Source organism: Hippocampus comes, unplaced genomic scaffold (genome assembly GCF_001891065.2).
Source record: "Hippocampus comes isolate QL1 unplaced genomic scaffold, H_comes_QL1_v1.1 scaffold68, whole genome shotgun sequence".
Classification (NCBI taxonomy): domain Eukaryota; kingdom Metazoa; phylum Chordata; class Actinopteri; order Syngnathiformes; family Syngnathidae; genus Hippocampus; species Hippocampus comes.
Genome location: NW_017805625.1, coordinates 5,850,959 through 5,867,969, shown reverse-complemented (window position 1 = coordinate 5,867,969; position 17,011 = coordinate 5,850,959). Strand labels below are relative to the sequence as shown.

The 17,011-nt window shown below is 40.5% G+C and overlaps 2 protein-coding genes across 3 annotated transcripts; both read right to left on the bottom strand.

The window, feature by feature from the left end:
* Nucleotides 1-193: 193 nt before the first annotated feature.
* On the bottom strand, nucleotides 194-10,786 carry larp4ab (La ribonucleoprotein 4Ab). Of its 2 annotated transcripts, none has more exons than XM_019880743.1 (15): nucleotides 10,410-10,786; nucleotides 7,421-7,559; nucleotides 6,954-7,185; nucleotides 6,729-6,865; nucleotides 6,465-6,568; nucleotides 6,154-6,264; nucleotides 5,945-5,998; nucleotides 5,280-5,492; nucleotides 4,846-4,940; nucleotides 3,806-4,033; nucleotides 3,634-3,688; nucleotides 3,381-3,545; nucleotides 3,176-3,303; nucleotides 2,933-3,095; nucleotides 194-2,454 (listed from the first exon to the last, which is right to left on the bottom strand). In XM_019880743.1, exons 1-15 carry the CDS (start codon nucleotides 10,410-10,412, stop codon nucleotides 2,080-2,082), a joined length of 2,202 nt encoding a protein of 733 aa, XP_019736302.1. In that variant the 5' UTR covers nucleotides 10,413-10,786; the 3' UTR covers nucleotides 194-2,079. The 2 variants fall into 2 exon arrangements, with proteins under 2 accessions (XP_019736302.1, XP_019736303.1); XM_019880744.1 differs by lacking the exon at nucleotides 10,410-10,786 and adding an exon at nucleotides 9,315-9,415.
* A 3,994-nt stretch (nucleotides 10,787-14,780) lies between these two features.
* pfdn5 (prefoldin 5) lies at nucleotides 14,781-16,929 on the bottom strand. Its single transcript, XM_019880433.1, has 6 exons — nucleotides 16,821-16,929; nucleotides 16,427-16,529; nucleotides 15,821-15,852; nucleotides 15,409-15,483; nucleotides 15,182-15,287; nucleotides 14,781-14,979 (listed from the first exon to the last, which is right to left on the bottom strand). Exons 1-6 carry the CDS (start codon nucleotides 16,884-16,886, stop codon nucleotides 14,906-14,908), a joined length of 456 nt encoding a protein of 151 aa, XP_019735992.1. The 5' UTR covers nucleotides 16,887-16,929; the 3' UTR covers nucleotides 14,781-14,905.
* Nucleotides 16,930-17,011: the final 82 nt, after the last annotated feature.

Genomic DNA, 17,011 nt, shown 5'->3' with positions numbered 1-17,011 from the left:
CACATGCAAAGGAAGTCAGTGACAATGACATGACACGACACACTTCAAACGCTACTCATTCATTGGTGATAACCCCAAAATCAGACAGTGGGAAAGTACATGCAATCAGATTTAAAAAGAAAAGTAAAACTCGAGCTCCCCCCCAAAAATAAGTAAAAAATCGGGCTCCAAAGTAAATAATTACATGCCATACCAGTGTGTTATTTTCATTTACTAATGCTTCATAGGGACAAGTCTATTAGACTTAGACGATTTGAACCTACAGCATTAAGAATTTCTCAGTTATAACGGGATACACTTCTAATGAAACAAGTAAGGCACTTGAGGTTGCTGACGTTGCTTTTAACTTGATTCCCATAACTTCTAAACAGAAGACAAAACCACAAAGGCATGAGTTTTATCTGTAGGATTTACATTAATGATCTGTGAAATATTGTGATTCCAAATCCTCCATCCGTATTAACACAAGCCCACTTGCGCTATCAGATACACTTATGGTTTATAAAGGGCTTAAAAAAAAAAACATTGATTTGTCAGGCCTCGAGATCAAAATAGTAAATTGGAGCATTCAGTACATCAAAATATTTCTCTGCTAACATGATCGATATGGCTATTTACAAATATTGAATAAAATCTGAAGTTAAACATTGAATAAGACACAATAGTAATAATTGCGGTAGTTTAAAAGGGCTGCTTTAACTACTACATAACGACAAAACCTAACATAACAGTGATACACCACTAAGAACATACATTCAACAGTAAAATCAATCAATGGCTAATTACATGGACAGTTAAACCTCACAAACAAGTCGATTACGTTTACAGTTGATGTTTTATGAATGTCTTTTATAACCCAGGTTTGATGTTGGTCCAAATATTGTTAGGTTGAATATGCTGAAAAAACAATTCTGATCAAGAGAAGTAGCTTTCGTTAAATAAAATAGGGGAACTGTGACACATTTGGCTGTATACCACAATGCCTTTGCAAAACACTGAAAACTCAGAGGGGGCAGTTAAGTTTGATTTTGGTATACATCTTTTACAAAGTGAGTAAGATTAACTCTTCGTCATTCTCATTGGTTCAGTAAATGTCATTTTACACAGAATGACCTTAAACTGCTGACCAAGTAAAAGTTGTCTTTGTCACATACAAAAAGTGACTGCTTGCTATGTGCCAATCCCCAATGATCAGCTCAGAGATATTCTTTACTTACTCTGCATTTTACCTTAGGAAATGTTATTTTCCAGAGTATTGCCCTGACTCACTGATCACGTCAATGTTGGTTTTGTAACAAACTACTGGAAAATGACGTGATATTTTGCTAATCCCCAATTAACAGATTATTCAGATTTCAACCAGTATTGAAAATTAACATGCAAAACTGCAATTAAAACTGCAAAACATTACGAGATATTATTATTTCCCAGTGGAAAGACAACACCTGAGAGAGGGGCAAAACACTTTGTGAAGTCCATAAGCATTATTTACAGTTCACGACACCTTGTTTCGGAAGTTGCCTGCTACCGTTTCACTGCAAAACCGGACACCAATTAGTAGTGAAAAACATTCGCAAAGGGCTACCAGACTTTGCAAATTAACACTCAGCTGCATGCCTCCAATGTCTCCACCTGACAAATTTCTGTACCATCTCATGGGCAGCAACAATTTAACTACAACTTCTGAATTCTGTCACTCAAGCAAGCATCTCTCAAGTTCCCTATTTTACTTGCCATCTCTTGTTCAGTTGCACTTCATGTTGCTGACATCAGACATTGCATGCCATGACTCAAGCGGGGTTATATAATAATGTTGGGGTCTATCAACCACTCACACAATACATTTGAGTAAGGGCATATAAAACAACCTAGGTAGCGCGGCTGTGACTTCACCAAAAGCTGAGCAATGCTGATGACCATATAGAATTAAAACAACTCGCACAAGCTACGAAAAACATCTGTCAGAAGCATCTTAAACCTAAAATATTCCTATTTACAGTTTTTTTAATGCAAGCTTACAGTGAATATTTATTTACGCACATTTGTGTCTCAGTTTATCGTGATTTAAGGATTGTTCCGTTATTTTGGTGACCTTGGGGGAATGTTCTGTTCCTTGCCACTCCTTCTGATTCCACGCTGAGGAGAAAAGTTTTTGCCCGTGTTTCCGCCTGTGTTTCTGGGATGCTCCCAAAACTTTAGCCCTGCACCTCCGCTTCGGCCGGAGCGCTTATAACCATAAAATGTGCGAGTGGCTTGCCGGGGAGGGCAGCTGTCTCCACGTTTGTCCGATGTATTTGCAGTATTGGCACGTGTATCCTCCCCTCTATTAACCTTGAGCTCTTGAAGAGGCTGGACGGCCGTAGAGACAGGGGGTGCCGGCGAGGGTGTCTGTGCTGGTGGTCCATCTTTAGCCAGTCGCTGGCAGACTTCTGCATAGCTGAGCTTTTTTGGCTCCTGGTTAAAAGTAAAAAAAGGAAATGGATACATGTCAAGGGAAACATTTGAGACCATGATTGCTTATACAGTACTCAACGTCGTTAATATAAGTCTGTGGATTGGGCAGTTCTGTTGCTGCAAACAGATTCAAAGGGTGAAAATAAATTCCTGTTTCCGCATTAAAATTCCTGGATGTTCATTAACTCACTCAATGTTAGCCATTTTTGACCAATTTGACAAATTTTTGAAGGCCTCCAGAAAATATAGGTCTGTCGCTGTATAAGCATGGAACCAACCAAAAGAAAGCTTTAAACCTCTTATTTCATTAGGAATAAAACGAAACTAAAAAAGAAAAGACATTTCTACGTTTTACCATTCATATAGTAAACAGCAGTTGAAACTGCTAGTTTTCTTGAAAATACTCGTTTCCAAGAAAAATTCTGAGAAAAAGAGCTTTTTGTGAAAGGACACATTTCAAGCATAACTTTCACTTTACCTGTTCTGAGGTGTCAGACGGGGGAGTGGGGACTTCAAGGACAGTGCGGCTACATGTGGAAGATGCGTGCTCTGTTGGGCTAACAAGCTTGATGCAAGACGACACGTTTTCCATTGGAAGAGTAATGTCGGCCTCACCCACATCCTCGACCGGTGAAGAAATTCTAAAGCACAAGGGATTACATATAAGTATGTGGTAATTATTTAACTCATGTTGAACACTTGGTAACCGGGAAAATTGCACCTTGTAACTAGCAGGGCTGGTTTCTGCGTGACCTCAGCAGTAGGTGTCACATCGGGGCTAACAGGACTTGAAGCTGAAGGTTCTGAGATGTTTGATGGTTTAATTTCATTGACCTTGTTGCATACAGCCTTAGAAGAGGGTAAATATACAGTTGACATGAGTCTCCAGGTAGATGTTGGTTATCAGAGAGATCATTAGTAGTTACCTTGTTGGTCACTTTAAGACCACGTACGACATCAGACAGACGCATCTCCGGTGTCTTCTCTTCTGTTACACTAACCACGCATCCTGGCAATGGAGGGAAATTGGAAGCTGCCAGGTCAAACTTTGGCGGAGGCGGCACCTCGACTTCTGTCACAGGACTAGGCTTCTGTTGGAGTAATTTAGGTAAATGATCACATTTTAGATGCATAAAAGCGTTTTAAATATAATCATTACGAAGTATACAAGGTGCTGACCGTGGTATGTTCATCATCTCTTTTCCTCCTCATGCTCCTGTAGTTGTTAATTCTCCTGAAATAAAAGCAACATTGTCGATTGCTTTCCCCACTTTGAGAGGCACGTAAGGAGAGAAATGGTGAATGCTGCTGTTGTAAAATCTCAACACGAATTAAGAGGAGTTTTACAGACCTAGTTCTTACATCCCCGCTCAGATCACCACTGGGCATTGTGTCCTTCGGGGAAGTGTTTTTTGGGCTTAGGGAGGGCAGGCTGGCTGAAGTGGTCGCAATTAAGATCCCTGGTGCCTGAAGGGGCTGTGAGGTCAAAGGCCTCAACAGACCATCCATCAGAGCTGGGGGAGCCATTGGAGGGGTTATGAGCGTGTCACCAGGCCTAAAGTGTCCCTTTAAATGATTCCTGGGGACACAGCAAGGACCCATTTATTGAACAGCACATCCAAATGTTACACAGGCATGCACAAAGGACAGTTATCAGGGGATAAATTAGACATTAAGGGGTTAAAAAGTAGGAGTTGAACCAGTCAGTCAACGAGTCTAAATTTAAAGCTGAGTCGACTTGCTCATCATGTATATTTGACATTTCGCCTTCCAATCGACTAGCTTATGAAGAGCATTTTCATATCGCCCGACTGCTGCTGTTGCCTGACTATCATACTCGTGTCGCAAAATGTCCAGCCAACAAGGCAAAAGTCTTCATACATTGGCATGGGTCAAAGAGTTTGCAAATAAGTTGGTTGTGGCTGAAGGAAGTGGTTTGTCTGGTTCGCTTTGGCTTTTCTGATCACCACTCGGTCTTAAAATACCAGTGGGTTCATGGCACTGGCAGCTGGGAATGAGAGCAGCAGCGCAAAGACGCTCCATCTTCGATGTCAAAATGTTATGTCACTTGCAAAATATGCCACTCTACCCCCAAATACAATAAAAGTGTATGTGAAATAGAAAATGAGAACAGTGAAATGATTTTTTTGGGGGGGGGGGGGGCATGTGTTTTCTTTTTTTTTTTTTGCCATGGCAGTGGGTCGAAATGCATGTAAAACCTTTCCGTGGCACAAGAAGGGTTCGGATCTGCTGAACTGTGCTGAAAAAATACCAACGCTGTCATTGAATAATTAACTTAAACTTTTTTGACATTCTTCGACCACTAAAATAAATCTTTTAGCTGTTGAACCCCCGATACAGAGACATCTTAAAATCATGAATGTCACCTACCGGTTCCTGCACAAAGGCGGATTAGAGCTTGAATTTGCTTTATAGTTTCCCACACTGTTGTAAGCAGTCATGAATCCATTGTTAGGGAAAGGTGCCTGGATGCCACAGTGGTAGAGTCAAAGTGAAATAAAATTAAAATCAACAGTTTTAACTGTCACATACAGTACATGTTCATTTACCGCTTAAACAGAGAGTGAGTACTGGAGATGACTACTGCACCTGTTTTAAGCTTCTTCACAACCTGTTATTCACCATGCGCTGTGATGTAAACTAAACTATTATGTAATTTTGCAATAGTGTACGCTTTTATTTTCCATTTTCTTTTGCTTAGTTTTACTGTGCTCTCTGCTGCCAGGTCAGCAATGCAAATGACAATCTATTTTATAATTCGCAAGGTTAAATTAAAAGAAAAACAATGTGATGATTGCTCTTACCAGAGGAGTTTCAAAGTAAGGCATTGTTGTAGCATTCCAGGACTGGGTAAGACCTGGATAGACCGGGTACTGCTGCTGAGCACTGTACACCTGCTGCATGTACAAAGGGGATCCATATGCAACATGAGGCGTGGCCTGCTGGTTGTACATATTGGAGTCCACGCTGCTGAAGCCCGGCTTACTAAAGAATGTGTTTATTGCCTTGATGCGAGCCTGGAAGGACAAAGCAGAAATGATGAGACTAGAGTTTTAAACGTGTGAATCATCAGCAATTCCAGCAAAAACATTGTAACTGTCGCCTTTGTCCCCTCAGATCTCATAATCTCACGGTCATTAGGCCATAAAACACCGCACTGACTGGAGGGGGGGAGGGGGGGAGGAGTTGGGATTAAGGGAAAAGATGGGAAGGCGAAGGAAGATGAAGAGAACAGAACTAGAGAGGAAAAAAACAGAAATGCAGAAAAGCAAAGTTCCGCCCTAGTCAGTGTCAGTGCATCTGGGTCCTTCTAAGCGCGATACTGATCATCACTGGGGGATACAGCAGCCGTACTCAAGGGAGGGAAAAGATGGGATGCAATCGATGAAAGCACCACTAAACAAACTGTCAAAACACTTTACCAGAAGTGACAAGGTCTATTTGCTAATCAAATTAACACTCAACCTACCATTATTGGCTTCCCCTGAAATACTTTCACTTCCTCCCGTAGATATCTGTAAGCCTGAGGACAGAAAAGATTCTTGCACTCAAAACAAGTACTATCCCTATTCCACATATAATCCTTTATATGTCCTTTGCCATTAAGGGATTTTTAAAATAAAATAATGTTCATCAATTAAATTCAGATTTTGGTAAATAACAAAAGCAATTCCATACCTTGAGTGCATCCATATCTGACTGAAACGTTATGTACCAGTTGCTGTTGTGTGCAAATTCAGCACTTAACATTTTTGGGCACTGTTCACTTTTAAAAAGAGCCTCCACCTCCTGTAAAGGTTGCAAAACATGTTTCACAGCTCTACTTGGATTCTCAACAATGAGCAATTTCATTCAATCAACACAACATTTTTTCCCAAAACAAATATTGATCTATGCAAGCAGGTAAAATGATAAGAGGTTACAAGTGTGGGAAGTGTGAAAAGTTGTCGATACAAGAACATTTATTTGCAATGACGGATCGTCTTTACCTCTACTGGTGTAGTCTCTGGCACCTCTCGCAAAATTATAATGGAGCGACTGTGATTTGGACGAACTTTCTCTCCAGCTTCATCCACTTGAACAAATGGCGATTCTGTAACCGAGACAAAAGATGAAAGAAAAACCCAATTCAAGCAATTACTGAGGTACTTTGTTCACCAATGATCCGAGTTTCATTTTGTAATATACATGCAAAAGGTTGAAAGTAAGTGCTTCCATTAAACAACGCAATGCTTTTGATGTAAAACTCGTACCTCTCAGCACATCCACGATGAGATCCATGTCGTTGGTGAGGGCTTTGATGTCCTCCATGCAAGCGATAGCCCAGATTGGAACAAACTGCTCACTGTCCATCTCCGATATCAGGTATTGGTCAAGTGATAAGTTCTCTCTGGAAAAGCAAGTTTCTGAATAAGATCTGAAGACAATATGGGAGGAGAAATACTTGAATCCCCTCCAAACAAAGTCACGCAACCCACCTTGAAAAGCAAAACTCCAATTTTTTCTTTAAAGACTCCCTCAAACTCTCAGACATGGGTTGTTGTTTTGTGTCATCGACAGTTGACTCGCTTTGGGGGTTTAGGGCTGCAAAGCCTGCATCAAATGGGTGAGTATCATTCATACTGCCTTGTGTGGGCACACAGGCATCAGTGTGATCAGGAAAGTCAGAGCCACATCCTTTTCCCCCAAGAGAGAGAACATCAGGGTACTCTGAGATAGGAAGGCAAGGAGAGACGGCATATCACGATTTTTACAAAAGCAAAATATACAATTTCCTTTTCTGCAAATAAGAGCATAACACTTCCGTGGCGGGACTAAACTTGGAAGACTATTAAGACAATCTCTTGTTGTTGTCTGGTTGAGAGGGAGGAAATGCCATCTGTGCTGTATGTTGCACATACAGCGCATTTGACAATAAAGTTGTACTTGACTTGACAACTCATACCTTCAGTCATGTCAGTGTTGTGAGGATAGGTCTGCAGCCAAGAGGAATTATCTGTCCCCTCCGAGATGTCATTCTGGTGGGCGGGAATCTCCTGCCACACTTTGGCATTGGGGTTCAGAACTGTTTCCTTGGTGGTCACCTATATTAGAAAAAGAAATGCAGTTTGTGATGCAAATATTGTATTTATGAAAGACTATGAAAGACTGATTATCTTTGTGTTTCATCAAACTAAGGTACAGTCCTGCTCACCATTATTGGCACCTATGAAGTTAAAGTCAATAAGTGGAATACCTTCTGGAAGAAAAAATAATCAAGGGAAACATTTTATTGTCTAGAAATAACTTGTTTTTTATACTAAAGAGAAAATGACAAACAAGTGAAAAACAAACAATGGAAGAGAAAACTTAAAATGTGTTGTGCAGGCACACCCTTTCCTCTAAATCAGAATGCAAACACTTTGTGACTCACCTTTGGTAGATCACAAATGAAAATCACCTGCTCTAAGTTGTCTGTGCCCATATGATATGAATTTACCAATAAATGACTTTCATTTATTAAAAAGCCAGAACTTGCAAATATAAGACTAACAAAGGGTGTTGAGCTATCTCCAAAGACCTTGGCATCCGTGTTTCAACGGTATGTAATGTGATAATGAAGTTGGATAAACTGTCAAAAACCTCCCTGGACGTGTGTTGGGATGGGTGGGTAATTTATAACTGAAGTCTTCAAAGGTTGGTGTAAATAAACACCACATCACACATCCAAAGACCTGAAGGCTAACGTGGCACAGTCTAGGATCATGGCTTCAACAAGTACCATACGTCACACACTGAAACAAACAGGGCTTCATGGGCGAAAGCCAAGGAAAACACCATTCCTGAGGCAAACACAGAAAATGCAAGGACTAATCTTTACCAAGGAGTGCCTGGACAAACCACAATCCTGAGATTAAGGGAAAATTTGGGAAATTCTTGGAATATGTTCGGTCGCAGATTAAACAAAAAATTAAGCTTTTTGTCAATGCACACCAACAGTTAACCCTAACCCTTGTTTACAGACGGCACAATGAAACTAACAAAGAACAGCCTCCCAACACTTAAGTATGGTGTAATGGTGACCGTTTTAAAATGGCCAGGAATGAGTCCTGATATCAATCTGATTGAAAATCTTTGGAATGATATGAAATCTGCCGTTGGGCAAAAGAAACCTGAAAACATTTAAGAGCTTCAACAAGTTCCAAAGGAAGATTGGGAGAAATGGGAGAAAAAAAAACAGCTGAGAAGTGCAAGAATTTTACAGATGACTACAAGAAACCTTTGTAAGCTGTCATAACTGCCACAGGGTGTGCAACCAAATATTAAGAGAGGGGTGCCATTACTGTACTGCTGCATTTTCTGTTTCTTCTTTGGAATTAAAATATGTACGTCGAAAAAAACATTTGCTATGTTAAATTACATTGGACATCCAGTTAAAATGCCCTGATTATAGAAATCTGGTACATTTCCATTTATTTCAGAAGATATTGTACAGATCATGCAAAAAACGAAGGTGTGCCAATAACAGTAGGCTGGACTACTATATATATATATATCGATATATATCGATATATATATTTTTTTTTACTTTGTACGATTTTTTTGTGACAAAACCAGTAAATGAATAATGAATACAAGCAAATTGCGTATTTTCTGCACTTTTAATCTGAAATGTCCCCTTTTCTATTAAAAAAGGGAGGGCCCGAAAATTGTTTATTTTAAAAGATTCTGAATAATCGTCTTTTGAAGCAATTGTCAGTTGCACTTGGAGCCTGAATACAGTATATGAATCACAAAACAAAAGTATCACGCTACGGCAGTGAACAATCTCAAAATTTCATGTTGACGTGACTACATACCAGTCATTCACTTTTACATGCAACTCCCATCAGCCAAGTAACATCCACGTTCACCGTTCAATATAGAGACACGTCAACCGGTAAAGCAAGGGAAAGGGCTCGTTAACCTGAGCTCCAATAATCCGGTTTGGTTCGCACGCCTACTACGCACATACAAACCTGATCCTCATTGGTTTCCGCATGCCGGTTCGGCCCGCCTATCAGACGCTCCATTCAACGCGAAAGCCTTTCATCCAGCCTAAAACGCGACGGGTGTATGCATTCGTCACGCACATAAGCATTTGGGTCATTTTTTTTTTAACATTTCAGATTGTATCCGAGTCGACATGATATCAAACGGCCAATTGAGAAGCCACGGTGTGCTCAGCCATTGGCTTGTTTAAAGCGCGGTAGATTGCTGTTGTGGAGCTTGTCGAAACACATGGCGCTGATGTTCAACTAACAAAAAAGGTCTCCAAACGTCTTCGCTCGGCCGTTTAAATTCATCTAATGCGGTCATGTTAGATAGCAAATGCCTTTCAGGTGCAGAAATAAATAGTCAGAGGTTAATTTCTTTCAAGTGTCACACTATAACCTTCAGCTCTACGCTCTTTGATAGCCAATTAGCTCCATACCTAGCTTGAGTTGTGTAACAGCTACCACTGCGAGTCACGTGTAGGCCTATAACACGCTGATCATTACGCATAGATTCCAACTCCAAAGTGAATAAAGAAAACGCCAAGCCACCGGGATCGTGTCACCTTAAATAAACTTGCTCATAAAATAGAGTCCGTCCATAAACGACAATTTGTTTTAAAACGCCGTTTGCCAAAACAGGCGAACCCCACGGAGCCGCCGTGGCTAGCTAAGATGTTTACTAGTTGACCGTGACTTGTTGTTCACCTTTCAAAGGTTACACATCGGGCATTGCAAGGGGCTGAAATTATTAACCAAAACATTCATCGTGCTTACAAAGCCAACAACAAGCGAAGGACGTTGGTGTAAAGTTACAAGAACCCCTGGGCAGTTTAAGTGTAACTGATGAGGGTGATGTATTAAAAAGGAGGAACAGGTTGTTGCCCGTTAGCTAGCGTCCAAGCTAGGCCAAAAACTTACCATGTTTGGAGTGAATATTAAGACGACCTCCGATTCAGTTCGCGGTTGTACAACAATGTCCAATTGGTTTTAGACTTCTGAATGAGGCTCTTTAGACATCGACCACACTTCACCAGAGTGCGGCTTTTTCCTCAACTACCGTCTCCCCGGTAACACGCCAAGCCCAAACACGAGGAGCAAGCGTACACCCCAGACTCCGACTTTTAGGCACACGGACAGCTATCTTCTAAATTGTTCAGAATTAAAAGGAAATTCCCATGCTACGACCTTATCCTTATTTGAAACGAGTGGCTTCAAATGTTAGTGCAGCATGTGACAGCTACGTCGTCTGCCTATAACTCGCTACCTGCAGCTCCATAGGGCGGCACTTCGTCTCCATAGCGACATCTATGGCCAAAATAAGAATATTCAGAGCGTGTTCTCCAGAAAAAGTGGTTCCCAACCTTGATTGAGCAAAGGCACATTTTTTAAATTCGAAAAATCGCACGGCACACCAGGATACATATATCCATTTCATACATTTTGACATATAATAGAGTATCATTTATTAGGTCTTTCTGTCACTAACCATTGCTGGCATAGATAGATGGACAAAGATACATTATTTGATATTAATAAATAATTTTCTCAACAATTAAGTGAAATTTGTTAAGTTTCCGCGGCACACCGTGAGAGCTCTCACTGCACACTTCTGCCCTGGCAAACGGGTCGGGAATCACTGCTCTAGAAGAGACTGCAACCCCGCTCCAACCACAATCAATCTGGAAAGGGTTACAAAGCCATTCCTAAAGCTTCAGGATTCCAACGAACCATGGTGAGAGCATTTCAGAAGAGGGCAAACACTTTTTCAAAGCACTATATTGTATGTATGGCAATAGCGACACAGCTCCATCAAGATCAAGATAAAAAGTGTTTGTGGAAAGGAGTTTTTATTCATGGGGATGGGGTGATAAATACTTGTTCAGCGCAAGCAATTACAGGACACAACATTAATTTTTTTTATGGTGAGGAAAAAAAAAACATCCAACTATTTTCTGTAGCACTAATCCTCACCATGGTGAACTGAAGCCTACCCCATCTTGACTTGAGGTAAAAGGCAGAATAAAGCCTGAACTTGTCACACATACAAAGGCTTTGATGTGTAAATGATGTCATGGCATTAATGTCCAACTGATCCAAGGCAATATATTCACGGTATCTCGCGATCGCTATGATGTTCGTTGTCCATGCCATTTTGGTCAGCACCAAACACGCGCATTGCTGTGACGTACTCCCCTTGCTGCCTACTTCTTTAGAGTTGCAAAGTGATTCTTGTCTCATTGTAGTATTTCACATGAGCAATTCATAATAAAGAGCGTTGCAAAGAGATGGGTGGGGCAGCAATGACAGGCATGTGATTTAACAGTGATTTAACATAAATGACCTATAGTCTTGTTGTAATTCATATTGCAGTTAACACTGTGACGTTCCCAATTCAACCTTCTCTACTGATACGGTTTTAGGTTAGTTTAAGTTCTTTATCTAGATTTTATGCTCTTGGCCTGAGCAATAATTTGATTGTATTTACTGCGTGCCATGACCTCAAGCTGCTGAATTGTTTGAGTTGCTAAACTGCATTCCACTGATGGATGTTGTTGGAAAATGTTTACAGTGACAATTAAGTGTCTGTATCTCATCTTTATGCTGTAATTTTTTGAGATGCTTCGTTGTTGGGCTGTATGTAGTCAAACAGTTGTGAGAACACAATTGAATAGTGTAGAACTCAGTCACAATACAGTACCCTGGTGTATTGGTGTGTTGTGTGAATCAAAAAATGAAATGATCCAATTTCACTAAATTGGTCTACAAAATATGAGTCACTACAAATATGGGATCTTTCTTGATCTATCTTTGCCAGTGACGTCTAGTTGACAGGCAGAAATGTCCCATTATATGGTAGAAAGTACACTTAACCTGTGAAACAGGTCTAAAACGCTTGATGAAAAAAAAAGAAAAACATCTTAGCGGCGTAGTGTCAGAAAGCGATGACCAATCGTTGTCTAAATTCACAAGCACATTTCCACTTCAATCTCTGAAAATATCAAAATAATCGACCCGATATTTTGGATTTTATGGGCAGTAAAGGTTTTCTTCTTGGGGAAAAAAAAAGATTAAGGTCACTTGATTTCAGAAAACTACGACCAATCGCCACCAAAATTCATGAGGACGTCTGTGCGTAGCCCACATCGATTTACAAGAATATCAAAACGACCCCACAATTTGAGATTTTATGGACATTACAGTCTTCCTCTCCATAGGTGACTGCTGAAGCTTTATGTTGCTTCATGAGGAAAACCTTTCATGTCTACAAGATCTCAAATATTGAGGCGATTGTTTAGATATTTTCGGATTGATGTGGGCATATGTCGAAATGTGCACATGAATTTTGGTGACACTAGGTCGTAGATTTCTAACCTTAAGTCACGAGGAGACTACAGGTAGTTGGAGTTGCAGTTTGAATCAGGTGTGTTGGCAGTTGGGAGACAGAAAACATGCAGGGCAGCGGCCCACGAGGCCCGGAGCTGGACATGCTTGTTTCAAACTGTCCCTGTGTAACCACCTGTTACGAGTCATACAACAGAATATAGTTTTGTCTTCAACTAAACTCGCCTCATGCCACGGAAGTAAATTTGCTAGTCATCAATTTTCCAGTACCTGCATAGACTACAACTATACAGAACTTTTTGTGGCATTGTTTAGTGGTGCGCCGTGAGGATTTTTATGATGTAAAATGCGTGCCATTCTCAATAACGGTTGGGAAACACGAGAAAACTAGTGACACGCAAAGCTGTTGTTCTACTATCAATGTTGTGCTACCACCTTGTGAAACTTTCCAATAATAGAAGGAACCTTTCCCGTCAACACACAGTTTTAAACTAGGAGACAGCTGAAAAATATGACCTTCCAAATATGTCTGTACACTCTAAATTATACTTAACTCGCTCCTGCGGCCTGAGATTATGTTTTCTGTCAAAGGTTTCTCTTCGGACGGCCAGAAAACTATTCCTTCCCCTTGAAGACAATGTGTTACCGTCCCAGTCAGTCACACTTGGAACCACCCCCACCAATCAAGTGAGTCTTTGAGCTATGACGTCATCAATAACTCAGCTCCTCCGCTAAACACGTCACGGCCGTTCAAAGACTGCGCAGTCTATTATACTTTACACATTTACCTCCGCCAAGGTGACTGTGCGTGCGTCATTGTTTGTCAGCAGGAATACGCAAACAGTACAATGAAGGGGCGGGACATGCCAACACACAAGTGGTGCTCTCACACGCAATTATTTACTGTAAGTACAAGTAGCCTATGATACTTGTGTAAAAACAACACTGCTAAAAGTCTCAGTACTGATGCAACACATTTACTTAAGTATAAAGGTATACACATTGAAATGTGCCTCATTACAAAAGTCTGCTAAAAGTCTCAGTACTGATGCAACACATTTACAAAAGTTTAAAAAAAATGAATTTCTATGGTCAATAACATCGTTTTGATTTTAAAAATGCGCAAAAAACGTTTTTTACTGACTTGGACAGGCATAGTAGTCGCACTGGCAAGAATAAAAAAAAAATCACTGGATGCAAGCTAAATGCTGACAGGAAAATAGGGACTGAACTAATAACATATTTGGTTGAGTTTTTGATTTTGTTTCACTTCTGTTAGTAGCATTTGACATTTGTTTGCAAGGAGCAAAACGAACAAAAAAAATTACTTATTTTTTTCGATTAAATGGACATTTTTTGGAATTTTAAATGCTTGTGGACTTTTGGCAGAAAACACACACAAGGCATTCAACATGAATCATTCTCGTAGCCGACATTAAACAAGTCTCTTGAATAAGGCCGCAGATGGGGAATATCTTGTTTCTCCTATCTGATCTCAACCTCCGTTGACTTTACTGCTCTCTATTTGCCTATTGTGACAAAGTGAGTCGGTTCTTGGTGACGTCACAGCTCAAAGACTCGCTTGATTGATGGGTGTGGTTCCAAGTGTGGCAGATGTATTGGTGGGTGTCAGTGAAGGTATGATTTGGTGCAGAACCATCAGGTTGTTCGGCCCTACTGAGTGTTACTCGAGTTGAATATGCAGTCACGAGAAATGAAAACACATACAGACCAACACAACCGTGTAGAACAGGGGTGGGAGAGCTTGTGCTCAAGGGCTATATTTTGATTTTTCAATCCCCCGTGGAGTACAATATTATGTTCAATTTGCTGTGCTTCTTCCATCCATCCATTTTCTAAACTTCTTATCCTCACGAGGGTCGTGGGCGTGCTGGAACCTATTTCAGCCGTCTTCGAGCAATAGGCAAGGACAACTTACAACCTCTAGAAGCTAATGTTCACTGCCTCTTTATTACCAAATCATGCAACAAGTCTTCATAAAGGTTAGTGCAGGACATTTTACAGTTCTTTTTCACACACACAGTAAAGCATTAATTTAAGCGTCGTCATGATTAAGCCTTGGTGCTGGAAGCCTGTTTACTTTGTTGTAGCTGTTGGATCTTCATGTTCATGACTTCAACCACAGCTGCAAGCAAACAAATATAACTGTCAGCAACTGCAGGTTAAAAATTGCAACAGTTACTCTGCCACGATAAATGAAACACAGATGGGACCAAGCCCAAAACTCGACCAAGTCAAGAAAGTAAACCAAACTGTGTTCTTAGGCCCCAATGAGGTTCACAAATGGTATTTACTCTTAAATTTGTGAAGACTGTTGGTGGACTCACCTTGTTTCATGGCATGTTTTTCCTGAAGGGCGGGCTGAATTTTCTCTATCTGCTTTGTCAGGAAATCTAGCTTACGTTTGAAGAATGCCTTTGAATCTGCTACGTTCTAAAGAGCAGCAAAAACAGGTTGCACCCTAAGTTATCAGTTTTAAATTCAACTGCACTCATAATGAAACATCAGGACCTTATTTAAAATATATAGGAATACAATAAAAGCACCCACTTACCTTTTCAACATAATATCCTGTCCCCACATCCACTAAAACGTGCTCCACATCATTTAATGTTCCAGGCACATACATCTAGAACAAGTCATGTCAAGAACAATGTCCCTCAGAGACAAAATATGAAACACATTCTAAAATATAATAGGAAATGTATTCCACTCGGCTTTGTCTGGATTTTCTAATTATGTCCTTCCATTTCATATGTGAAGGAGAGTACATTAAAATAACCCTCAATAAGTTATTTACAAAACAACCTGTGGACAACAATGAAAATGCCAGAACCATTCATGTTGAAAAACATGCCTCAAACAAAACTATGATCTATGTTTGGCAGAGAGAAGATCTATCTATCTATGCATCCAAGACGCAGACAATTACAAAAATCCTGGTGCTGAATACCACTCAAGGATACAGAACTTGTAAGTGGGACGAGTAATTCTTTGCCTACGTGAAGAGAAAAAAAAGAGACAGTTTAGTTGCATGATTTAACAACCTCGACGAAACTGGCGAAACCAAAACTTGTGTGTAACATTCACCCCACAGATACAATTGCATACCTCGTTATTAGATTACTCACAAAAAGTTAGGGAGATTCAGCTTTTGGGTGAAATTTCAGTCTTAACCAAAAACTGCACTGTAAACTCAATTACAGGTTGAAAGGTACCGTGGGAACTTTCGCTGGTCCGTTTATCTTTGTTTCTCGCTTATAATGACGCTAGCTACTAGAAGACTATGTATTGTCAGATAAACTATTTAATGGATGCCCAAAAGACAAGTACACGGCCGTAGAACCTTTTTCTGTCAACAGCAACACGAGGGCCTTGCTCAACTCTCCGATCTAATTGTGTGTGCCATAAAGGCCAAACAAGGCTCATCCCAATAACCACGCAAAACCGAATATCCCTAAGTCGGAGTTCATTCAGTGATGCGTCGGTCGCAAGAAAAGATGACATTGGCCAACCGATAACTCCGATTACGATATGTAAACGCACATAATCCGTAAAGAGACGGTACCCACCTTGATTGTTTTTGTTTAAGGAATTCAAATTATCTTTTGCTTCGACATATTTCGCCTGGACAACTTTGAGCTGGCTTATTGAGGACGTCAGGAACTCAATCTCCTGCAAAATAATAAAATATCGCACAACACTGTCAATATTGTCCCCCAAGCAAACGACACACTCGCACACACATTTACATCAATTTGTTAAATGTACAAACATCTATGTGAGCTGGAATGCTTTATCTAGTTTTGAATAGTGGGTGTTAGCGGTAGCGGGAGGGATAATGTTGAAAGAGCGTGAGCAACTGCGTCAAACAAAACCCTACCACTGTGTGCATTCAATTCGATTACCGTCAATACAATAATATTAAACTCAATACGCAACAATTATAAAGGAAAGCATACTTGCCTGGTCTAATTGGCTTTTTAGTCCCTCGAGCTGAGGGAGCGACAGGTCCGCGAGATTGATCGCCATTTTGGGAGTGTGACGTTGTAACTGCTTCCGGTTGAAGGAAGGGTGGGGGTCGTTTTCGTAAGACGCCCCCCAGAGGACGTTAGAGGGCATGCAGCTCAAGTGTTGCACACTGGCGCGTTGAAATG